Genomic DNA, 27088 nt, shown 5'->3' on the forward strand with positions numbered 1-27088 from the left:
AAGTTGGGCCTCTAACCCAATCCCATCCTTTACCTGGGCACCCCACCACTTACCCAAAGTTGGCCAGTTGATGCTGCAGTCTGTTTCCTTTGGGTCAGGGGTCTCCTCAGTATCATCCCTTCATGGTTTGCCAAGAAGATGTTATTGGAAAGCGCCCTGATCCAGACCCCAAGAGAGGGTTCTTGGATCTCATGCAAGAAAGAATTCAAGGCAAATCCTTAAAGTAAAAGCAAGTTTATTAGGAAAGTAAAGGAATAAAAAATGGCTACCCCATAGGCAGAGAAGCTCTGCTTTTTAAATTTAATTTTCTTCTTGATGTTAATATATAACAATACAATTTTTGGATATTTGTTTCTTGTTTGGACCTTGTTTCCAGTGACCTTGCTATTCTAATAGTTTGTGAATATAATTTTACTATTTGTGAATAAGGATAGTTTTATTTCTCCCCAACCTCCTAATATATAGCTTTTCTTTTATTTGTTTGTTTGTTTGTTTTTTCCAGGTTTTGGCTTTTATTGTTTCTTACCTTGTTGCATTGGCTACTTTTTTTTTTTTTTGAGATGGGGTCTCGCTCTGTCACCAAGCTTGAGTGCAATGGCATGATCTCGGCTCACTGCAACCTCCGCCTCCTGGGTTCAAGCAATTCTCCTGCCTCAGCCTCCTGAGTAGCTGGGACTGCAGGCACACACCATCATGCCCAGCTAATTTTTGTACTTTTAGTAGAGACAGGGTTTCACCATGTTGGCCAGGGTGGTCTCGATCTCTTGACCTCGTGATCTGCCCACCTTGGCCTCCCAAAATGCTGGGATTACAGGTGTGAGCCACCATGCCCAGCCAGCTACTTGTTAAATATTGAATAAAAGAAGTAAGAACAGGCATTCATATTCATATTGTATTCTCATTATTAAATATTGTATTCCCATTATTAAATATGATGTCTGCCCTTGGGTTTTTGTAGATTCTCTTAATCAGATTATGAAAGTTTCCTTGTACTTTCAGTTTGCTGAGAGTTTTTCATGAATAGCTACTGAACTTTGTCAAATGCTTTTTCTGTCACTATTGAGTAGATACTATTTTTTTCTTTTTTCTATTAATGTTATGAATTTTTAAATATTTTTTATTCATATAATGAATTATAAGGATTTTTGAATGTTAAACCACAATTGCATTTCTACAGTGAACTGCTCCTGATAAAGTATCCTTTTGATATGCCACAAAATTGTAATTGCTAATTTTAAAAAAAGATTTTTACATCATTTTACATCATTGTATGTTGATGAAAATGATGTATAATTTTTGTTTCTTGTAATGGATTTTGTCAGGTTTTTGTATTTATAGTATGCTGGTCACTGTAAATGAATTAAGTGCACCTCTTTTTCTGTTTTATGGCAGTATTTGTGTAGGTTTTTTTTTTTTTTTTTTAATGTTTAGAAGTTATCTGGGCCTGCTTGCAGTTTTCTTGTGGAAAAGGTTTTGGTAACATCTCTTTTTTTTTTTTTTTTTTTTTTTTTTTGAGGTGGAGGTTCACTCCTGCAACCCAGGCTAGAGTGCAATGGTGCGATCTTGGCTCACTGCAGCCTCTGCCTTCCAGGTTCAAGTGGTTCTCCTGTCTCAGCCTCCTGAGTAGCTGGGATTACAGATCCTCGCCAACGTGCCCAGCTGAATTTTGTATATTTTGTAGAGACAGGGTTTCGCCATGTTGGCCAGGCTGGTCTCGAACTCCTGACCTCAGGTGATTTACCTGCCTCGGCCTCCCAGTGTGCTGGGATTACAGGCATGAGCCAACACACCTGGCGTAACATCTCATTTCTTTAATAGGTATAAGAATATTCAGATTTCTTATTTCTTCTTAGGTTTGTTAAATTTTTTTTTAAAGAATTTGACCATTTCATCTAAAATTACTGGCATAATATTGTCCATAATATTATCAAGTTATGTGCTTAATGTGTTTTGGGTATATAATGAGGTTCTCTTCTTCTTTCTCAGTATTGGTTATTTGTGTTTCATCACTTTTTTTCTTAGTCTTGCTCTAGAGGTCTGTCAATTTTATTAGTCTTTGTGAAGGTCTCATTTGGAGCTATGTTGTTGTTTTAGTATATTTGTTTTCTATTTCATTGATTCTGCTCTTGTTTCTTTCTGTTTTGCTTTTCTTTTCATTATTATTTTACTCTTATTAGTTGCTTCTTGGGGTAGTTTAGATTATCAGTTTTCAGCCTCTCTTTTAAAAAAATAAGCATTTAAGGTTATTTTCCTATAATCACTGCTTTAGCTGTGTTCCACAATTTTTGTTTGTTTATTTTGTGATGAGTTCTCATGTGCCGTTGCCCAAGCTGGACTTGATCTCCTGGGTTCAAATGATCCTCCTGCTTTAGCATCCTGAGTAGCTGGGACTACAGGCATGCATTGTCAGTCTCCTAGATTCACAGCTTTTGATATACCATATCATTATTTAGTTCAAGATTTTTTTTTCTGATTTTTTATTTGACCCTATGGATCACTTACAAGTATATTGTTTCATTTCTAAGCTGATGAGTATTTTTAATTTTACTTTTTGTTGATGTGTAGCTTAATTCTGCTATAATTAGGGACTATAGTTAAAATGAATTTAGATTTTTCAAGTATGTTGGGAATTTCATTAGGACAAAGCTTGATCTAATTTGGTAAGTATTTGGGGTGCACATGAAAAAAATGTGTACTTTGCAATTGTTGAACGTGGTATTTTATGTATGGCAGCTGTGTCTAGTTTGTTAATTATAGTCTTCCATATCCTTCCTGCTTCTGTTGTCTGTTTATTCTGTCAGTTATTGAGAGAAGTTTATTAAAGTCTACCATTATGATTATGAATTCATCTGTTTCTCCTTTTAGTTTTGTCAATTTTTGCTATATGTATTTTAAAGCTGTTATTAGGTACTCATACATTTAGGACTGATTTGTTTTTCTGATTTCTAGCAATGGTTCCTGCTTGAAAGTCTACTTTGTTTGGTATAATATTTCCATGACATATCTTTTTCTATACCCTTACTTTCAAATTCTATTATATTTAAAATGCTGTATAAGTCCATCAGGTGTCATTTCATCATCTTCAGGCATCTATCTTTTTCTATTGAAAAGTTAGCACCTTTCTTGCAAGCTGAAGAAGTTCCCTTTTTTCTGGTTTTCTGAGTTTTTATAATGAATTTGTATTGAAGTTTGTCAAATGATTTTTTTGCATTTCTAGAGAGAATCATTATTTTTCTCCTTTGTTCTATTAATACAGTGACTTCAGTGGATTTTCTAATGCAAACTTTGCATTCCTAAAAAAAAATTCCACTTCGTTATGATGTATTATTCTTTCTATATATTGCTGGGTTTGATTTGCTAATATTTTCATTAGAATTTTTGTGCTATGTTCATAAGGGATGTTGGTCTTTAATTTTCTTACAGAAACCATTGATAGGTTTTGACAAGGGTTATGCTGGCCTCATGAGATGAGAAGCATTTGTCTTCCTCAATTTTTGAAAGAGTTTGTACAATTGGTAGTTTTTCATTAATGTTTAATAGAATTCACAAGAGAAGTAATTCGGGCCTGGAGTTTTTAATTATGAATTTAATTTTTAAAATAGATATGGAGCTTTTCAAGTTTTTGGTTTCTTTTCAAGTCAATTTAGAAAATGTTTGTCTTTCAAGAAAATTACCCATCTCATCTAGTCAGTAAAGTTTATTGGTATAAAGTTGCTTATACTATGCTTTTCTTATTCTTTTTATTATTATTATACTTTAAGTTCTAGGGTACATGTGCACAACGTGCAGGTTTGTTACATATGTATACATCTGCCATGTTGGTGTGCTGCACCCATTAACTCGTCATTTACATTAGGTACGTTTCCTAATGCTATCCCTCCCCGCTCCCCCACCCCACGACAGGCCCTGGTGTGTGATGTTCCCCATCCTGTGTCCAAGTGTTCTCATTGTTCAGTTCCCACCTATGAGTGAGAATATGCGGTGTTTGGTTTTCTGTCCTTCCAATAGTTTGCTGAGAGTGATGGTTTCCAGCTTCATCTATGTCCCTACAAAGGACATGAACTCATCCTGTTTTATGGCTGCATAGTATTCCATGGTGTATACATGCCACATTTTCTTAATCCAGTCTATCGTTGTTGGACATTTGGGTTGGTTCCAAGTCTTTGCTATTGTGAATAGTGCCGCAGTAAACATACGTGTGCATGTGTCTTTATAGCAGCATGATTTATAATCCTTTAGGTATATACCCAGTAATGGGATGGCTGGGTCAAATGGTATTTCTAGTTCTAGATCCCTGAGGAATCGCCACACTGTCTTCCACAATCGTTGAACTAGTTTACAGTCCCACCAACAGTGTAAAAGTGTTCCTATTTCTCCACATTCTCCCCAGAACCTGTTGTTTCCTGACTTTTTAATGATGGCCATTCTAACTGGTGTGAGATGGCATCTCATTGTGGTTTTGATTTGCATTTCTCTGATGGCCAGTGATGATGAGCATTTTTTCATGTGTCTGTTGGCTGCATAAATGTCTTCTTTTGAGAAGTGTCTGTTATCCTTCACCCACTTTTTGATGGGGTTGTTTGATTTTTTCTTGTAAATTTGTTTAAGTTCTTTGTAGATTCTGGATATTACCCCTTGGTCAGATGAGTAGATTGCAAAAATTTTCTCCCATTTTGTAGGTTGCCTGTTCACTCTGATGGTAGTTTCCTTTGCTGTGCAGAAGCCCTTTAGTTTAATGAGATCCCATTTGTCCATTTTGGCTTTTGCTGCAATTGCTTTTAGTTTTTTAGTCATGAAGTCCTTGCCCATACCTATGGCCTGAATGGTATTGCCTAGGTTTTCTTCTAGAGTTTTTATGGTTTTAGGTCTAACATTTAAGTGTTTAATCCATCTTGAATGAATTTTTGTATAAGGTGTAAGGAAGGGATCCAGTTTCAGCTTTCTACATATGGCTAGCCAGTTTTCCCAGCACCATTTATTAAATAGGGAATCCTTTCCCCATTGCTTGTTTTTGTCAGGTTTGTCAAAGATCAGATGGTTGTAGATGTGTGGTATTATTTCTGAGGGCTCTGTTCTGTTCCATTGGTCTATATCTCTGTTTTGTTACCAGTACCATGCTGTTTTGGTTACTGTAGCCTTGTAGTATAGTTTGAAGTCAGGTAGCGTGATGCCTCTGGCTTTGTTCTTTTGGCTTAGGATTGTCTTGGCAATGCGGGCTCTTTTTTGGTTCCATATGAACTTTAAAGTAGGTTTTTCCAGTTTTATGAAGAAAGTCATTGGTAGCTTGATGGGGATGGCATTGAATCTTTAAATTACCTTGGGCAGTATGGCCATTTTCACAATATTGATTCTTCCTACCCATGAGCATGCAATGTTCTTCCATTTGTTTGTGTCCTCTTTTATTTCGTTGAGCAGTGGTTTGTAGTTCTCCTTGATGAGGTCCTTCACATCCCTTGTAAGTTGGATTCCTAGGTATTTTGTTCTCTTTGAAGCAATTGTGAATGGGAGTTCACTCATGGTTTGGCTCTCTGTTTGTCTGTTGTTGGTGTATAGGAATGCTTGTGATTTTTGCACCTTGATTTTGTATCCTGAGACTTTGCTAACGTTGCTTATCAGCTTAAGGAGATTTGGGGCTGAGATGATGGGGTTTTTTAAATATACAATCATGTCATCTGCAAACAGTGACAATTTGACTTCGTCTTTTCCTAATTGAATACCCTGCATTTGTTTCTCCTGCCTGATTGCCCTGGCCAGAACTTCCAACACTATGTTGAATAGGAGTGGTGAGAGAGGGCATCCCTGTCTTATGCCAGTTTTCAAAGGGAATGCTTCCAGTTTTTGCCCATTCAGTATGATATTGGCTGTGGGTTTGTCATAAATGGCTCTTATTATTTTGAGATACATCCCATCAATACCTAATTTATTGGGAGTTTTTAGCATGAAGCGCTGTTGAATTTTGTCAAAGGCCTTTTCTGCATCTATTGAGATAATCATGTGGTTTTTGTCTTTGGTTCTGTTTACATCCTGGATTACATTTATTGATTTGCATATGTTGAACCAGCCTTGCATCCCAGAAATGAAGCCCACTTGATCATGGTGGATAAGCTTTTTGACGTGCTGCTGGATTCAGTTTGCCAGTATTTTATTGAGGATTCTTGCATCGATGTTCATCAGGGTTACTGGTCTAAAATTTTCTTTTTTTGTTGTGTCTCTGCCAGGCTTTGGTATCAGGATGATGCTGGCCTCATAAAATGAGTTAGGGAGGATTCCCTCTTTTTCTATTGATTGGAATAGTTTCAGAAGGAATGGTACCAACTCCTCTTTGTACCTCTGGTAGAATTCAGCTGTGAATCCGTCTGGTCCTGGACTTTTTTTGGTTGATAGGCTAGTAATTATTGCCTCAATTTCAGAGCCTGTTATTGGTCTATTCAGGGATTCAACTTCTTCCTGGTTTAGTCTTGGGAGGGTGTATGTGTCCAGAAATTTATCCATTTCTTCTAGACTTTCTAGTTTATTTGCATAGAGGTGTTTGTAGTATTCTCTGATGGTAGTTTGTATTTCTGTGGGATCGGTGGTGATATCCTCTTTATCATTTTTTATTGCGTCTATTTGATTCTTCTCTCTTTTCTTCTTTATTAGTCTTGCTAGTGATCTATCAATTTTGTTGATCTTTTCAAAAAAACCAGCTCCTGGATTCATTGATTTTTTTGAAGGGTTTTTTTGTGTCTTTGTCTCCTTCAGTTCTGCTCTGATCTTAGTTATTTCTTGCCTTTTGCTAGCTTTTGAATGTGTTTGCTCTTGCTTCTCTAGTTCTTTTAATTGTGATGTTAGGGTGTCAATTTTAGGTATTTCCTGCTTTCTCTTGTGGGCATTTAGTGCTGTAAATTTCCCTCTACACACTGCTTTAAATGTGTCCCAGAGATTCTGGTATGTTGTGCCTTTGTTGTCATTGGTTTCATAGAACACCTTTATTTCTGCCTTCATTTCGTTATGTACCCAGTAGTCATTCAGGAGCAGGTTGTTCAGTTTCCATGTAGTTGAGCGGTTTTGAGTGAGTTTTTTAATCCTGAGTTCTAGTTTGATTGCACTGTGGTCTGAGAGACAGTTTGTTACAATTTCTGTTCTTTTACATTTGCTGAGGATTGCTTCCAACTATGTGGTCAATTTTGGAATAAGTGTGATGTGGTGCTGAGAAAAATATATGTTCTGTTGATTTGGGGTGGAGAGTTCTGTAGATGTCTATTAGGTCTGCTTGGTGCAGAGCTGAATTCAATTCCTGGATATCTTTGTTAATTTTCTGTTTCATGGATCTGTCTAATGTTGACAGTGGGGTGTTAAAGTCTCCCATTTTTATTGTTTGGGAGTCTAAGTCTCTTTGTAGGTCACTAAGGACTTGCTTTATGAATCTGGGTGCTCCTGTATTGATTGGATGCATATATATTTAGGATAGTTAGCTCTTCTTGTTGAATTGATCCCTTTACCATTATGTAATTGCCTTCTTTGTCTCTTCTGATCTTTGTTGGTTTAAAGTCTGTTTTATCAGAGACTAGGATTGCAACCCCTGCCTTTTTTTGTTTTCCATTTTCTTGGTAGATCTTTCTCCATCCCTTTATTTTGAGCCTATGTGTGTCTCTGCATGTGAGATGGGTCTCCTCAATACAGCACTCTGATGGGTCTTGACTCTATCCAATTTGCCAGTCTGTGTCTTTTAACTGGAGCATTTAGCCCATTTACATTTCAGGTTAGTATTGTTATGTGTGAATTTGATCCTGTCATTATGATGTTAGCTGGTTATTTTACTCGTTAGTTGATGCAGTTTCTTCCTAGCCTTGATGGTCTTTACGTTTTGGCGTGTTTTTGCAGTGGCTGGTACCGGTTGTTTCTTTCCATGTTTAGTGCTTCCTTCAGGAGCTCTTTTAGGGCAGGCTTGGTGGTGACAAAATCTCTCAGCATTTGCTTGTCTGTAAAGTATTTCATTTCTCCTTCACTTATGAAGCTTAGTTTGGCTGGATAGGAAATTCTGGGTTGAAAAATTCTTTTCTTTAAGAATGTTGAATATTGGCCCCCACTCTCTTCTGGCTTGTAGAGTTTCTGCCAAGAGATCTGCTGTTAGTCTGATGGGCTTCCCTTTGTGAGTAACCTAACCTTTCTCTCTGGCTGCCCTTAACATTTTTTCCTTCATTTCAACTTTGGTGAATCTGACAATTATGTGCCTTGGAGTTGCTCTTCTCAAGGAGTATCTTTGTGGCGTTCTCTGTATTTCCTAAATTTGAATGTTGGCCTGCCTTGCTAGGTTGGGGAAGTTCTCCTGGATAATATCCTGCAGAGTGTTTTCCAACTTGGTTGCATTCTCCCCATCACTTTCAGGTACACCAATCAGACGTAGATTTGGTCTTTTCACATAGTCCCATATTTCTTGGAGACTTTGTTCATTTCTTTGTACTCTTTCTTCTCTAAACTTCTCTTCTTGCTTCATTTCATTCATTTGATCTTTAATCACTGATACCCTTTCTTCCAGTTGATAAAATCGGCTACTGAACCTTGTGCATGCATCACATAGTTCTCGTGCCATGGTTTTCAGCTCCATCAGGTCATTTAAGGTCTTCTCTACACTGTTTATTCTAGTTAGCCATTTGTCTAATCATTTTTCAAGATTTTTAGCTTCTTTGTGATGGGTTTGAACATCCTCCTTTAGCTCAGAGAAGTTTGTTATTACTGATTGTCTAAAGCCTTCTTCTCTCCACCCGTCAAAGTCATTCTCCATTCAGCTTTGTTCCATTGCTGGCGAGGAGCTGCATTCCTTTGGAGGGGAAGAGGCACTCTAATTTTTAGAATTTTTAGCTTTCTGCTCTGGTTTCTCCCCATCTTTGTGGTTTTATCTACCTTTGGTCTTTGATGATGGTGACGTACAGATGGAGTTTTGGTGTGGATGTCCTTTCTGTTTGTTAGTTTTCCTTCTAACAGTCAGGACTCTCAGCTGCAAGTCTGTTGGAGTTTGCTGGAGGTCCACTCCAGACCCTGTTTGCCTGGGTATCACCAGTGGAGGCTGCAGAACAGCAAATATTGCAGAATGGCAAATGTTGCTGTCTGATCGCTCCTCTGGAAGCTTCATCTCAGAGGGGCACCTGGCCATATGAGGTGTCAGTTGGCCCCTACTGTGAGGTGTCTCCCAGTTAGGCTACTCAGGGGTCAGGGACCCACTTGAGGCGGTAGTCTGTCCATTCTCAGATCTCAAACTCTGGGCTGGGGGAACCACTACTCTCTTCAAAGCTGTCAGACAGGGACATTTAAGTCTGCAGAAGTTTCTGCTGCCTTTTGTTCAGCTATGCCCTCTGCCAGAGGTGGAGTCTACAGAGGCAGGCAGGCCTCCTTGAGCTGCAGTGGGCTCCACAGGCTTCAAGCTTCCTGGCCGCTTTGTTTACCTACTCAAGCCTCAACAATGGCCGGCACCCCTCCCTCAGCCTGGCTGCTGCCTGGCAGTTCAATCTCAGACTGCTGTGCTAGCAAGAGCAAGGCTCCGTGGGCATGGGACCCTCTGAGCCAGGCGCGGAATATAATCTCCTGGTGTGCCATTTGCTAAGACTGTTGGACAAGCACAGTATTAGGGTGGGAGTGACTTGATTTTCCAGGCGCCGTGTGTCAAGGCTTCCCTTGGCTAGGAAAGGGAATTCCCTGACCCCTTGCACTTCCCAGGTGAGGCGATGCCTCACAGTGCTTGGGTTCACACTCCGTGGGCTGCACCCACTGTCCTGCACCAACTCTCTGACAAGCCCCAGTGAGATGAACCTGGTACCTCAGTTGGAAATGCAGAAATCACCCGTCTTCTGCATCGCTCATGCTAGGTGCTATAGACTGGAGCTGTTCGTATTTGGTCATCTTGCAACCTCTCTTATTCTTTTAATGCCTGTAGCATCTGTAGTGAAAACCTTTCTTTCCTGATTTTTGTAATTTGTATGTTTAATCAAACTAGCTAGAGGAGTGTCAATTTTATTGTTCATTTAACAAACTCAGCTTTTGGCTTCATTGATTTTATTTTTCTCAATTTTATGTTTTATATTTCATTGGTGTCTATTTTTAAATTATTTCCTTTCTTGTATTTACTTTTAAAAACAGATATATAATTCACCTAACATAAAATTTCTTATCACATGAAATTCACCCTTTTAAAGTATACAGTGCAGTGGTTTTAGTATATTCACAAAGCTTTGAATCTTCACCCTGTTCAATTCTAAAATATTTCAATCTCTAAAAGGGACTCTCATATCTATAGCAGTCACTTCCCATTCTCCACTCCCCTAGCCCCTAACAACTGCTAATCTACTTTCTGTCTAAATGGATTTGGCCATTTTGGATATTTCATATGAATGGAATCATAAAATATGTGGCCTTTTGTGTCTGGCTTTTTTCACTTAGCGTATTGTTTTCAAGGTTCATTCACGTTGTAGCACATATGAGCATTTCATTACTTTTTATGGAGGGACAATAATTCTGTTGTATGGATATACCATGTTTTGTTTATCCATTGATCAATGGACATTTGTGTTATTTCCACTTTTTGGCTATTATGAATAATGCTGCAATAAACATTCATGTACAAATTTTTGTGTGGACATACATTTTCAGTTCTCTTGAATATATGCCTAGCAGTAGAATTTCTGGGTCATCTGGTACCTCCATGTTTAACCTTTGGAGAAACTGCCAAATTGTTTTTCCAAGCTTCTGCACGATTTTACATTCCCGCCAGCACAGTATTTTGACACTGATTTCTCCATCTGCTCACCAACACTTATTAATAATTATCTATTCTTGTGAGTATAGCCATCTAGGAGTATGACGTAGTATCGCATCGTGGTTTTTATTTGTAGTTCCCTAATAATTAATGATGTCAAGTATATTTTTATGTACTTATTGGCCATTTGTGTATCAGGATCATTCTCTTTTGATTATCTTTTCCACGTGAGTTTACATCATGTTTCTCTATTGCTTCATATATTGGATATTAGATTGCACCTGGGTATTGTGTATCCCTTGTTGGAGAAAATGTAGATTCAGTTATGCTCTCCCAAAGAGTTTTGATGTTTCAATTTTAATAGCCAGTAACCTTGTCTGAACCCAAAATAAGCAACATCTGAAATCTCATTTTAGTTGTTTTATCCTTAGATAGGCTGCTTTGAATCTTCCTCATATATATGGGATTCCGAGGTCAGCTAGATATTTGGTGCGCATTTATACACAAAATTTGGGGCTCTCCTCTCTACCTCTCTTATCTGACATTTCCCCCCATCACTTTACAACTGTTATAGTTGCCCTGAATTCTAACCTGGAACCAATAAGACTGTAGGTTTCTAACTTTTTTTGAATGTGGCACCAGCTGAGGCTGTAAAACAATGGGAAACTCACTCTTCTTCCAAGTGTCGGCACCCCCTTCGCTAGCTCTCTACTTGCTTTTTGTCCATTCACTGACTTCTAGTAGTTGTTTTTTTAAATATTTTGTCCAGAATTTATAGTCATTATGTTAGGTAGGGTTGGTCTGATAGTAACTTTTAGCCATTACCAGAAGCAGAACCTCTCTGTTTATTTTTGTTAAACTTGTTTCCTCAAGTGGTATAGAAATTTCCACCCAACAGCTATTCTACTGGTAGTTGCCTTTAAATTTCTCGTAAATATTTATCAGAAATATTTTATTTTTCTTATTAAAAATTATTTTAAAATATCTGTGATTTCCTTGGAATACAAGACAGCTCTTTACTGTTTGTGGACGATATTACTCTTCATTCTTTGAATTCAAATATGTCAGTTTATCAAATTATTTCTGTGGATTTCGGTCTGTTTTCTTCCCATAGATTTAATTACTCTAGGAATAATGATTTTAGGGTACTTGGATGCCTTTTGGAAACATAGCAAACTTATTTCACACATAATTTTATATACAATTATATTTTCTAGAAACCAAAGGAAGATTTTTGGGTATTACATAGAATTAGTTTTATGAAAAGTATAAATATTATATATGGCTATTTGTAAGTACATTTGAACTTTTTTCATTTCCTTAATAGTAGTCTTCAAATAGCACAAGAAGTGAATATATAAATTATCTTCTTTTGGGGCCACTGTGACTAAGGGGTTAAGAAGCATTCCTGTTTCCTTCCAAGTTCTGTTCTAGTAGGAACTACTCATTTCCTACCTTTAAGTGTCTTCATAACTTGAAAAAGTACCAGGTGGATTTGTGGTTCGATCTTAAATAGAATATAGAAATAACTGTCCATGCATTTAAAGAAAATTTATAAAATACATAATTTCTCATTTCCTTCCCACTTGCCTTTAGGGTTCCATTAACTTCAAATGATGATGAAGATGATGATAAAGAGAAAATGCAGAGTGACAACAATATTAAATCAAAGACATTACCTGATATTCCCTCTTCAGGATCAACAACACAACCTTTATCAACTCAGGATAATTTGGAAGTGTTATTTCTTAAAGAAAATAATCAAAATGTATATGGTTTAGATGATTCAGAACATATTTCTTCTATAGTTGATGTACCTCCCAGAGGTAAGATTGTTTTAAAAATTCATTTTGAGTATTTGTATTAGTTACATTCATCAGATGTTCTTCCTGAGGGCAATTATGTATAACAGTTAATAAGTTAGCTCTCTTATGTTACAGATTTGCTGACTTCTGCCATTTAAAACTGCTGCTGATAGATTTAATTTTAAAGTAAATATGCTGACAAACATCAGATCCACAGTGGCCTAATACTGTTACTCTGGAAGAAATATTTAGAAATAAATGGACCTAATGAGCTTTTCTCGATATCTTAGCTTATGATTTGAAAGATACCATATATTTACTTAGTTTTACCCTCTTTTTTCGTAGATATGAAAATTGGGGGCCTAGATAGGTATAGAGACTCTTTCAAGATCATCACCAATTAATTAATGGTAAAGCAAAAACTTGAGTCTGGGTAATGGTTGAGCAAGAAAAAAGATGGCATTTACATTTTATTTACATAGTATTCCTAAATGATAATCTGTGGTGTAGTCTGGTGCTTACAGATTTGCCATAGATTTTCAGACTAGGATATGGAACTATAACAATTTTGAATTTAGAGCTTAGAATTGTTTTTCCTTTCTGAAAATGTGTGTGTGTGTGTGTGTGTATGTATGTATATGTATATAATATATACACACACATATATACATATATACACACATATATATGGTATACATATAATGTATACAGTATACATATATACATGTGTGTATGTATTTACACACATATATTAATATATGTATATATAATTTATAGAAATTTTAGCTGATAGCAATCCTTTTCAGAGTTATCACTATAATTTGGGTTCATTTGCTGGCCTCCTTCCACTCTAGAAATGTATGCTAATGGCTCTACTGTTGGCTGTACTCCACCCTACTGTTGGGGCTGAGGCAGAATTCTCAGCATATATTTTCTATAGATACAAATGTAAAATGTGATTTAGGAGTACTCATCATTTCTAACTGATTTTCTTATAAGCATAGATTCTTAGTAATGTTAGGATCTAAGCAGAACACATTGTCAGAAATTATATCTGTGAAACAGCTTGATTTCGAATCTAATTTGTTTAAAGTAACTTATTTATTTCATTACTTATTTCTGAGTTTTGTTTTCCTTTTCTTAATAGAAAGCCATTCCCACTCAGACCAAAGTTCTAAGAGTTCTCTAATAAGTGAGATGAGAAACGCCCAATCTATTGGCTACAGATGGGAGAAACCATCTCCTAGTAATGTGACTGAAAGGAAGAAGCGTGGGTCATCTTGGGAATCAAATAATCTTTCTGCAGACACTCCCTGTGCAACAGCTTTAGATCAACAACACATTTCAAGTCCAGAATTAAATTGCAGTGATGAGATAAATGGTCATACTAATGAAACAGATACTGAAATGCAAAGAAATAAACAGGATCTTCCTGGCTTATCTTCTGAGTCTGCCAGAGAACCTAATGCAGAGTGCATGAATCAAGTTGAGGATAATGATGACTTTCAGTTGCAGAAAACTATGTATGATGCTGACATGGATTTAACTGCTAGTGAAGTCAGCAAAATTGTCACAGTTTCAACAGGCATTAAAAAGAAAAGTAATAAAAAACCAAATGAACATGGAATGAAAACTTTCAGAAAAGTGAAAGATTCCAGCTCTGAAAAAAAGAGAGAAAGATCAAAGAGACAGTTTAAAAATAGTTCAGATGTCGATACTGGGGAAAAGATTGAAAACAGGCCAGAAAGATATGATGTCCTGGATGGCAAAAGGGATGCAGAAGATCCCGGTTTTATTTTCAGTAATGAACAGCTGGCTCAGGTGAATGAACTGAAGAAAATGACCCTTCAAACTGGCTTTGAACAAGGTGACAGAGAAAATGTACAGTGTAATAAAAAGGAGAAAAGAATAACAAATGAGCAAGAGGAAACATACTCTTTATCCCAAAGTTCAGGTAAATTTCACCAGGAGAGTAAATTTGATAAGGGTCAGAATTCCCTAACTTGTAATAAAAGTAAAGCTTCTAGACAGACATTTGTGATTCACAAATTAGAAAAAGATAACTTACTCCCAAACCAAAAGGATAAAGTAACCATTTATGAAAACCTAGACGTCACAAATGAATTTCACACAGCCAATCTTTCCACCAAAGATAATGGAAATTTATGTGATTATGGGACCCACAATATATTGGATTTGAAAAAATATGTCACTGATATTCAACCCTCTGAGCAAAATGAATCAAACATTAATAAGCTTAGAAAGAAAGTAAACCGGAAGACAGAAATAATTTCTGGAATGAACCACATGTATGAGGATAATGATAAAGATGTGGTGCATGGCCTTAAAAAAGGTAATTTTTTTTTCAAAACCCAAGAGGATAAAGAACCTATCTCTGAAAACATAGAAGTTTCCAAAGAGCTTCAAATCCCAGCTCTTTCTACTGGAGATAATGAAAATCGATGTGACTATAGGACCCAGAATGTGTTGGGTTTGCAAAAGCAGATCACCAATATGTACCCAGTTCAGCAAAATGAATCAAAAGTTAATAAGAAGCTTAGGCAAAAAGTAAATCGGAAGACAGAAATAATTTCTGAAGTGAATCATTTAGATAATGACAGAAGTACAGAATACACAGTTAAAAGTCACTCACTCTTTTTAACTCAAAAAGATAAGGAAATCATCCCTGGAAACCTAGAAGACCCAAGTGAGTTTGAAACACCTGCTCTTTCTACCAAAGATAGTGGAAACCTGTATGATTCTGAGATTCAAAATGTTTTGGGGGTGAAACATGTCCATGATATGCAACCTGCTTGTCAAAATGATTCAAAAATAGATAAGCCTAGATCAAATATATATCAAAAGTCAGAAATAATTCCTGAAACCAACCAAATATATGAGAATGATAACAAAGGTGTACATGACCTAGAAAAAGATGACTTCTTCTCTCTGACCCCAAAGGATAAAGAAACAATTTCTGAAAATCTACAAGTCACAAATGAATTTCAAACAGTTGATCTTCTCATCAAAGATAATGGAAATTTATGTGATTATGACACCAAGAATATATTGGATTTGAAAAAGTATGTTACTGATAGGAAATCTGCTGAGCAAAATGAATCAAAAATAAATAAGAAGCTCAGGAATAAAGTGAATTGGAAGACAGAAATAATTTCTGAAATGAACCAGATATATGAGGATAATGATAAAGATGTACATGTCCAAGAAAGCTGTACAAAAGATCTTGATTTTAAAGTAAACAAATCTAAACAAAAACTTGAATGCCAAGACATTATCAATGAACACTATATGGAAGTCAACAGTAAGGAAAAGGAAAGTTGTGATCAAATTTTAGATTCCTACAAAGTAGTTAAAAAGCGTAAGAAAGAATCATCATGCAAGGCAAAGAACATTTTGACAAAAGGTAAGAACAAACTTGCTTCACAGTTAACAGAATCTTCACAGACATCTATCTCCTTAGAATCTGATTTAAAACATATTACTAGTGAAGCAGATTCTGATCCAGGAAACCCAGTTGAACTATGTAAGACTCAGAAGCAAAGCACTACCACTTTGAATAAAAAAGGAGATCTCCCTTTTGTGGAAGAAATAAAAGAAGGAGAGTGTCAGGTTAAAAAGGTAGATAAAATGACATCTAAGTCAAAGAAAAGGAAAACCTCCATAGATCCTTCTCCAGAGAGCCATGAAGTAATGGAAAGAATACTTGACAGCGTTCAGGGAAAGTCTACTGTATCTGAACAAGCTGATAAGGAAAACAATTTGGAGAATGAGAAAATGGTCAAAAATAAGCCAAACTTTTACACAAAGGCATTTAGATCTTTGTCTGAGATACATTCACCTAACATACAAGATTCTTCCTTTGATAGTGTTCGTGAAGGTTTAGAACCTTTGTGCATTTCTTCTAGTAAAAATGTGATAATAAAAGAAAACTTTGCCCTGGAGTGCTCACCAGCCTTTCAAGTAAGTGATGATGAGCATGAGAAGATGAATGAGATGAAATTTAAAGTCAACCGGAGAACCCAAAAATCAGGAATAGGTAGGTTAATAATCATTATGAAATGATAAAGTTTTAGAAGTGTTTTGTTTTTTTGTTGTTTTTTGTTTACTTAGCCAATGAAGTATTTTCTAACTGGTATTTTTATGGAATTTAAAAACAATATATAACTGAGTACATGATCCATAGAAATAGCATGAAGGAATAAAGAAAGTTTCATACTTTGGGAAATAACAGTGAGAGTATCTTGGACATTTACAACTACAAATGGATTTGGCCTTTACCACAAACTTGCCTAATAAAGACCATAGGGAAATAATTTGCTTTTTCATACATCTGAAGGAAACTGAATGTTTTAAATGTATATAATAATGAATTGTACTGGTTTTTATTTTACTGAAGACAGTTGCATGTTTCTTGAGGGTGAGACTCTTTCCCCATTCAACAACATATATGTAATGTGATCAAACCCTTCTGGATATTATAGAGGACTGAAAAATAAACAATACCAACCCCCTTTCCTCAGATTCCATGTATGTAACAAACATCATGGTGAAATGGAATAAACGATTCTTTAAGCACATGTATTATGCTAAGGGATATAATGGGGAGTAATTTTGACTAGAGGAATCTTCAAACGCATCCTTAAATAGGTAGCATTTTAGGCCCTAAAGGATAAGTAAGATTTTTACCTGTAGTATTTACTTTTTATTTTTTTCCCAGTTATTAAAATAGTACTCATTGCAAAAAAATCAAAAGTAGAGAGTCAGAAAAAGGGAGGGGGAAAAAATCACCTGGGAGAACTTTAGTCCATTTGCCATGTGCATGCAGACCCAAATCTATGGAATTTTAAATATATATTTGAAGTCATACTATATATAACATTACTTATCTCATTTTTTTTTTCCTTAACAGTGGATCCTAAAAATATTCTTTTGCCATTAGAAATTTTGTAACATTAAACATTCCTATACCAATTAAAAATTTTTACTGGGAGCCTATTATTTCAATATATGTGTATAGATCCCTAAGGTTTTGGTGGGTAAGTCAATTCCAGGTAAAAGCACACTGAAGCAAAAGAATTACAAAGGTTTAGAGTTGCAGGATTTGTTAGAGGACTGGTGAGACATTTTTTATCTCTGTGCTCCTCATGGTGCCTTACACAGAGTGAGTGATCAATGGCATATATGTTGAATGAACTGTGATTTGTGTGCTTCCATGAAAAGAGTTGAACTAGGATGAACTTTTGGGAGCCATATGTGATTTCAGAATAAAAAAGTTGCAGGCTACTTTGACAGTTTGTTTCAAATGTTAGTCTCTTTCCTCTCAAAATTGAATCAAGATTTAAAATTTGCTGCAGTGATTTGCAAACCACTATATAGCTCATATCTATTTGTATCTCTATATACTTTTACAAATATTTGTGAAAAATAATATTCTTTTCAGGCGATAGACCATTACAGGACTTGACAAATACCAGTTTTGTTTCAAATAACACTGCTGAATCTGAAAATAAGTCAGAAGATCTATCTTCAGAACGGACAAGCAGAAGAAGAAGGTGTACTCCTTTCCATTTTAAAGAGCCAAGCCTCAGAGGGTAAGTATTTCAAATGATTTTAGTATGCCATTATAAAATATATCCTTAAAAAAATTTCTGCCTGAATTACTATTTGAGCACTTCTGATAATTCAATAAAATGTATATTATTGATATGTAACAACCACAGTATGATTTGGGTAAGATCTGAAGAAATATGTCCTTTGGACAGGCTATTTTTAGGGGGTTGGAGGATTGTCTGTATTTAAATTGATTTACTTTTGGTTAGTTCCAAGTTCTACTACTGTCATATTTTAAATTGTAACCTGACACTTATAATTTTTAAAATTTGTGGCCTGTGATTTGCAAGCTATTTTTGTTACCCCGTTTGTTTATTTCCTACCTTGTTCCCTAGAAGTCAAAGTGGTTTATGTGTCCTTTACTCTCAAAGAATAACAGTCCTTTCTCTTTATTTTTGTAAATTTCAAACATACCCCAACAAAGAGAATAGTGCCCTCCTCCAATTTATCCATTCCTCAGGTTCAACAGTTATAACACTTTGTCGTATTTGCTTCATCTATCCTTTTTGTTGTATTTTAGAGTCTCAAATATTGAGTCATTTAATTCTTAAAACACTTCTATATGTCTCTCTCTAAAAAGTAAGAATTTAAAGTTCTTAGCAAAACTAGACAACAATGATCACATCTAACAAAAAAGAATGATTCTCATGGGTATTTTAAAACAATAACCAGCAGATGGCAGTAATATAAGGCAGGGTAAAAGAAAATTAAAAGTGAAATTAAGGACCAAGGGGCCTTTCTTTTTTTTTCCTTTTTTTTTTTAAACGGCTATTGAGAGATATAATTCACACAATTTAAACTGCACAATTTAGACCAGATGTGGTGGCTCACACCTGTAATCCCAGCACTGTGGGAGGCTGAGGCAGGTGGATCGCATGAGGCCAGGAGTTCAAGACCAGCCTGACCAACGTGGTGAAACCCCATCTCTACTAAAAATGCAAAAAGTAGCTGGGCATAGTGGTGCGCACCTGTAGTCCCAGCTGCTTGGGAGGCTGAGGCAGGAGAGTCACCTTGAACCCAGAGGCAGATGTTGCAGTGAGCTGAGATTATACCACTGCACTCCAACCTGGGTGACAGAGTGAAACTGTCTCAAAAAAGAAAAAAAAAAGTGTACAATATTCTGGTTTTTAGTATATTCATCAATATGTGCAACCATTACCAGAGTCAATTTTAGAACATTTCTTTACTTAAAAAGAAACCCTGTACCCTTTAGTTATCACTTTCCTATCCTCCCAATTCTAGGCAACCACTAATCAACTTCTTGTCTCTCTAGAGTTCCCTGTTCTAGACATTTCGTATGAATGGAATAATAGAATATGTGGTCTTTGCAACTGGCTTCTTTCACCCAGCATGTTTTAAAGTTTCTTTCATATTGTAGCATGTATCAGTATTTCATTCATTTTTATGACTGGATAATATTCCATTGTGTAGATATACCACATTTTGTTCATCCATTTGTCCTTTGATGGACAATTGGGTTGTTTTCATCTTTTGGCTATTATGAATATGCTACTATGAACATTCTTTTGCAAGGTTTTGTGTGTGAAGTATTGTTTTTTTTTCTTGGATATATCCCTAAGAGTTGAATTGCTGAGTCTGTTTAATTGTTTGAGGAACTGCCAAGCTGTTTCCAAAACTGCTGTACCATTTTACATGCTTACCAATGATGATGATTTTTAAAAATTTCTCCTTATCCTTACCAACACTTGTTTTTCTATGACTGATTCTAGCCGTCCTAGTGGGTATGAAGTGATATTGCATGGTGGTTTTGATTTGCAATCCCCTGATAACTAATGATGTTGAGCGTCTTTTCATGTGCTTACTGGTCATCTGTGTATCTTCCTGGAGAAATGCCTGTTGAGATCCTTTGCCCATTTTTCAGTTGGGTCATTTGCCTTTTAATGAGTTGTAAGTTAAACTTTATTTTGAACTAATTTTAGACTTATGGTAAAGTTGTAAAAATAATACAAAGGTTTCCCATATGGTCCTCTCCCAGCATTCCTCAATTTTAATGTCTTATGTGCTCACAGTAAAATTATCAAAACTAAAGAATTAGCATTGGTACAATACTATTAACAAACTATAGACTTTCACTAACGTCACTTTCTGTTTCAGAATTCTATCTGGAGTCCCACACTGCATTTAGTTGTTGTTTCTCCTAAGCATCCTCCAACCTATGACAGTTTCTCAGTCATTTCTTTTTTTCTGCCTTCAACACCTTTGAAGACTACTGGTCAGTTTATTTTGTAGAATATCTCTCGGTTTGGGTTTGTCTGATGTTTTCTCATGATTGCAATGCAATTGTGCTTTTTTGGCAAATATTTCACAGAAATTATATGTCCTTCTTGCCTCATTTCAAGGCTTCATGATGTCAACATGTTTCATTACTAGTCATGTTAGCCTTGATTCCTTGGTTAAGGTGGTGTCTGCTGGGTTTTTTAACTGTGAAGTCACAATCTTTTCCTCTATTGTTAATGAACATGGGAGGGAGATACTTTAAGTCTATATATTCCATTTCTCAAACTTTCACCCACTAATTTTAGCATCCATTGGTGGATTTTGCCTGCAACAGTTACTACTGTGGGTACTACTAGCAGTGATTTTTGATTTCTCCCTTTCCTTCTACAGTAATTGGAATTCATCTGTAAGGAAGAGTTGTCTTTTCTATAGATAGATATAGATATAGATAGATATAGATATAGACATAGACATAGATCATGGGTATCTCTTTTGTTCTATAGATGAAAGTCCAATACCATCAATATTTATTTTGTTGCTCAAGTTATTCCAACTTTGACCACTAAGAGTTCCTTCAGGTTGGCTTCCGTGTCCTTTTGACATGACTCCATACTATTTGGAGCACTTTCTTACTTTCTGACACACAGCATGTTCCAGGCTCACCCTAGTGAGAAGTGCCAGAATCAGGCACTTCTTTGAGAAGCCTGGTTCCCTTAATTAAAGAATTTTGCTTAGAAACCCAGATCTGAGCACTAGGTATGCTCATTGCTTATATTGTGTTGTGTTAGTTATCTATTACTCCATAACAATATTCTCATAATCCTAGTGGCTTAAGTAGCAATCTGGACGCAGCTTAATTGGGTGCTCTGCTTAGGGTCTGACAAAGCTGCACTAAAGGTGTCGTCCAGGCTGGTTCTCATCTGGAGGCTGTGCTGGGGAAGAATCTGCTTCCAAGTCACACAGGTTGTTGGCAGAATTCATTTCCTTGTGGTTCTGGACAGAGTGCTTCATCTTCTTCTTGTTGACTAGAGGCTGTCCTTAGCTTCTTGCCACACGGCCTCCTTTACAGCATGGCCACTTAATTCAAAGCCAGCTGTGGAGAATCTCTAGAGCAAGTCCTCTAGCAGGATAGAGTCTTATATAACAAAATGTCATCTCGGAAGTGAGACATCTCATCACCTTTGCCAGTGGTCTCCTTGTTTATTGTAGAGGATCTATAGTATGTTTTAATGCCTGGTAGGGCTAGTATCCTCTCATGGTTTTTCTTTTTCATTGTTTCCCTCACTGTTCTCGAATGTTTGTTGTTCCAAATGAATCTTAGGATGGTATTGACTTGTCTGGCTCAGTTTCATAACCTTGGCACTGTTGACCTTTGGGGCTAGATATTTCTTTATGGGAGGCTGTCCTGTGTATTGTAGGATGTTTAGTGGTATCCCTGACCTCCATCCACTAGATGTCAGTAGCATCCTCACATTTATAACAACCAAAAATGTCTCCATATGTTGCAAAATTTCAACTGGGAGGCAAAATCATCCTGAGTTGAAAACCACTGGTCTACAAGTATTTTCTTTGTTGCTATTATATATAGACATGTAACTGATGCCCAATGTTGTTCATATATATGAAAGCTGTTGAATTCTGTGTCAGTTTGTATCTTGCTACTTTCTGAACTCTGTTATTCTCTTATCTCACTGATTGTCTTGAGTTCTCCAGGTATAGTATGATATCATCTGAAAATAGAGATAGTTTTACTTCATTACCCCGTTTGTATGCCTCTTACTGTTTTTATATTAGCATTGGCTAATAACTTAGGTACAATGTTAAAATAGTAGCAGGAATAGTAGGCATGCTTGCCTTGTTCCTGATTTTAGTAGAAATACTTCTGTTGAAGTATTTTTGTCTCTCCATTAAACAAGATACTTGCTGTAGGATTAAGATATGTACATAATTTACTACGAAGATGCCCCTTGATGCCTATTGAGTGTTTATCATGAATGATTGTTGAATTTTGTCAAAAGCTTGTTCAGCATTTATGAAGATAATAATATACTTTATTTCCTTACATGTATTAACATGGCATCTGTTGATGAGTTTTCTAGTACCGAACTAACCTTGCTTTCCTGGAATAAATCTCACTTGGTCATGGAGTATGTTTTTCATAATGTGATGTTGAATTGAGTTTGCCAAAATATTTTGTTTAGAATTTTTATATCAACGTTCATAACTGATGTGAGTCTATAGTTATCCACCTTTGAATTGTCTTTATCTGGCCTAGGTATCATATTAAGGGAATCAAGAAAGTCACTGTCTTGGTTCCTTTAATGAAATAATTTATATTTCATTATAATTTATAGTGCATTATAACTTATGTTTATAATTATTTGTATGTTATATAATTTTAGAACATTGGGACTCTCTGGTTTTTGTAAGTTTGTTAGCATCCCCCTCTGAAACCATCTGGACCTACTATTGTTTTGTGTGGGATAGTTCCTTAATAACGTTGACTATTTTTTGTGTGTGTGAAAATTAGTCTGTTTAAGCTTTTTTGCTGTAATGGGGTCAATTTTTGTTATTTGTATTTCCATAGGAAATCATCCATTTCATCTAAGTTTTCAAATTTATTTGCGTAAAAGTCTGCAAATTATCTTTTATGAATTAGACATGTAAATTAATTTTAAATCTTTTTTCCCATAATTATTTTACCTATATCGCTTATTATTTTTTGTGTTTGTTCTTTTTCTCTCTTTCTTGATCAAATTAGGTAGTTTATTTATTAAGTTTTCCAAAAAATCAGGACTTTGATTTACTAATTGGATCTGTTTTTCTGTTCTCTACTTCACTGATTTCTGCTTCATATTTATTATTTCCTTCTTTGTGTTTTCTTTGATTTACTTTATTGTTGTTGTTTTCTCATTTCAATTTATTGTTTTTATTCTTTCATTTATATAGATAACAGTGTTTTATGGCCAGGCACAGTGGCTCACACCTGTAATCCCAACACTTTGGGTGGCTGAGGTGAGAGGATCACTTGAGCCCAAGAGTCCGAGACCAGGCTGGGTAACACAGGGAGACCCTCACTCTACAAAAAATTTAAAAATCAGCCAGGCATATTGGCATGTGCTTGTAGTCCCAGCTGCTACTAGAGAGGCTGAGGTGGGAGGATAGTTTGGGCCTGGTAGGTCGAGGCTGCAGTGTGCCATGATTGTGCCACTGCACACAGAAAGATCCTGACTCAAAAAATTAAAAATAAAAATAAGTAAATAGAACACAAAAAACAAAATTTTTTTAAAAAGTGTCTTTTGCAATCAGTTTTTCTCTGATCAGTGCTTTCAGTGTATCTTGATTCTGATACATAGTGTTTGCAATGTCGTTTTTAAGTTTCTCCTTTTCTTCAGGAGTTATTAGGAGGTTTTAAAAATTCCAGGTAGATGAAACTTTCTGGTTTTTTGTTTTTATTTGTAAATCTTGTTTTATTGCATTTTGGTCAGAAATTATTTATTGTAATATTTCTGCTTTATGGAAATTGGAAATTGCCAATATTTTCTTTGTGACCTACTATAGGATCAGCATTTATAACTGTGCTGTGAGTGCTTAAATGTGTATTCTCCAAAATCAAGGTCTAAAGTTTGATATATATCCATAAGATTTACTGTATTTATTATGTTGCTTAGATCTTCTGTCTCTTTACTTATTTTTTGTAAATAAGTGATCTGTTTTGTACTAAGGTTATACTAAGAGTGGTATATTAAAATCTATTGTGTCCTGTGTTTCCATGTATCTCCTGTAGTTTTTGCTTTAGAAAGGTGGTTGCTCTGCCTTTTGCTATGTAAATATCATAATTATTACTTATTCATTTTGGATTATGGCCTTTATTATATTAAAAATGTCCTCATTTGTCATGTTCAGTGCTCTGGACTAAAGACTTAAAGTCTTTAAGAGATAAAGACTTTAAAAACATATTTATGTGACCTTCCTGATAACTCCTACCACTCCTATCTTCAATACCTGTGATGATCATTCCATAATAGCAAGCAGCTTTAATTAGGATGTACTTTCATGGGAGCTACTAGAAGCTGTGATATACCTAGTGCATACCATTTCCAATCCAAAAAGAAGGAGGAAAAAAAAGTGGCAACTGGATGGTCATCACTGAGAATTTGTACTGAATGTTGTGGCTTTTAAAAATTTTACCAACTAAGCTGTATAGCAAATCATCTGCATGCACTGTACATCTAAACTAAAATAGAACATTATTTCCTCACAGCATTTTGCTATGTTTTATTTAGAATAGGTACTTCTTTTGAAAGGATTAATTAAACTCTATCTAATTACCCAAGGCAGTGGTATCACACTGGCTCTGAAGAGGAGTACAAAGGAGTGAAAGAGACCTTTCCACCTAATCTTGTATACCTTTTTTAATTTGGGACCATGTCTATGTGTTTCATCTAAAAACCACACTTACACACATGCATGTAAAATATAACTAAACTCCATATCTTGAAACATGATGTATTAGGTGCAGGAATCTACCCTCTTACTGAAAAAATAAAATTATTGGGTAAAATACTAAAAAAACATACCTTGAACGCATTTCCTAGCTAATGACTATTAGCTAACCAACATTTCTTTTAGTAGGAAAGTAAGAAAAGCTCAGATCAAAGATCAGATGATAGCAGGAACTCAGAGAGGAACTGACCTTATCCTGAAGATATTTGTCTAACTAGGTGAACCTAAACATTGCATTCACAGCCCTATGGGGCTAGGGACAGAAGACAAATCCTAGGGTTTATCCAAAATAAAGAGTCTCATAGATCTTCCATAAAGTTGATCTACTTTCTCAGTAGAAGAGCAAACTAAAAATAACCTCCCCACTAGCTTGCTCAGCCCCAGGGAATAACTTGGGTGCTGAGTTAAGGAGGAAAAAAATCTTTCCTTAGAATTCATAACCAAAATACAGCCTTTATTGCAGATTATAGCTGGAATTCACAATATTTCGAAGGCAAAAAAAAATTAAGCAGAGGATTTAGTATAATTAGTGCATGAACTATAGTGCCCTATTGTCTATTAGAAGCAAATATTTTGCAGGGAGTTGTCCATCTCACACCTCAACATGTTTTGCACAGCCAAAGTTCCAAGGAAAATGAAGGGCTACCTCATAGTAAAGAAAAACATTACATACACAGGGGAACAAGGTATCAGCAGAAACAGCAATCAGACACAGAATATAAAATGTTTAATGTTTCAATAAAGGAGAGGCTTGAAAATGAATGAAGATGTTGAGTGGAAAAAGTCACAGAAAAACACCTACAGTACGATTCCATTGATATAAAGATATCTATCAAACATAGATAAAACCAAACAATATACTTTTTAGGAGAGCAATACACAAGTGCTTAAAACAAAACTATAAAGAAAGGAGTGATAATACAATTCAGGATAGTGGTCCCTTTTTGGGGGAGGAGAGGGATGTGATCAGAAAGGGGCACACTGGAGGTGTGGTAATATTTTGTTTCTTAACCTGGGTGTAGGAACATGAGCACTTACTTTGTTTTTAAATTGTATATTTTCACATGTTCTTGAACATATGCTAAATTTCTAATAAAAAGGAACTATGTAATAAACACATAATATATAAAATCTATGTTGATTAATTTTTCTTAAATATTTGAAATGAATTATTTGAAATACTCTGATAGAACTGTAAGATTTAAGAAAAATTAGAGTATTTCAAATATTTAACAAAGCTTATGGTTTGAGGAAACTTCTTTTCTACTGATATGATGAAACAATTTTCTTCTCCATGCTTCACAGCAAAAGCATTAATTTTGGGTTGTTATTAATCTTCCTTTTTTTCTACTTTGCAGCAAGATGAGAAGATGAAGTGAATTTATGGATTCTGGTTTTTCTGAATTTTCAAAGCATAAGGAATCAAAACAGAAATATAACCAGTATCAAGAAGATGAAATGCTTGATGAAAAGGTTTTGTTTTGTTTGGCCTTTCATGGAGTGTTGATTTGTCCATTCTTAATGTTTATTAATAGATATATGTGCATAAAATAGCTATTTTGTAACATTAAACTGTTTGAGTCATTTTGGTCATCATATAACTTATCTTCCTGTTTATTTAAGCTTCTTTTTACCTAGTAGCCTTTAACCAAACAATAGCTATTAACCTTTTAACCAAATAAAATGTGTTAATACATACCTTTGCATTGGTTATCTTGTATACTAGGTTGTCTTGTTTTGCTGTGTTTTTTTAACCCATTCAATATATGTGGACATCTAAAAGGGTTTAAAAGCCACCTCCTGCCCTGGCCCGTTTTCTCTCCCTTCATTCTTCTATTTTCAGAAATACACGTTGAATGTCAGCTTCTGTATTACTTCTATTATATGTAATCTGATGACTCAGAGGAAGAGATTAACCTTTCAGGCTCTTTTGAATTTGGTTTTTATAACTTGGTTTGATCACTTACTCTTCCAGTAATAAGTAGTAATAAATCCTGTTCATATCTGAGATCAATACACAGTTTATTGAATTCAAATGACTACTCAAACTCTATTCCACCTAGATGGAAAACTTTTTTAGACAATATCTGACCACTAACGGGGTGGGCCCAGAAATCTGCATCTTAATCAGATGCTTCAGGTAAGTCTGTCCGAGGGTTGTCCTAGTACCATGCTTTGA

At 35.6% G+C, this 27088-nt stretch overlaps 1 protein-coding gene across 1 annotated transcript in view; it reads left to right on the forward strand.

The window, feature by feature from the left end:
- Window positions 1–26620, forward strand: part of SGO2 (shugoshin 2) — a 50984-nt gene extending 24364 nt beyond the window's left edge. Inside the window, exons 5-8 of the mRNA XM_030803567.1 lie at window positions 12326–12555; window positions 13682–16591; window positions 17996–18146; window positions 26268–26620. Of these exons, the coding sequence (XP_030659427.1) occupies window positions 12326–12555; window positions 13682–16591; window positions 17996–18146; window positions 26268–26283 (3307 nt within the window). The 3' untranslated portion in view covers window positions 26284–26620. The remainder of the gene's footprint in view (window positions 1–12325; window positions 12556–13681; window positions 16592–17995; window positions 18147–26267) is intronic.
- The last annotated feature ends 468 nt before the right edge of the window (window positions 26621–27088 follow it).

Source organism: Nomascus leucogenys, chromosome 22a, assembly GCF_006542625.1.
Source record: "Nomascus leucogenys isolate Asia chromosome 22a, Asia_NLE_v1, whole genome shotgun sequence".
Taxonomy (NCBI): domain Eukaryota; kingdom Metazoa; phylum Chordata; class Mammalia; order Primates; family Hylobatidae; genus Nomascus; species Nomascus leucogenys.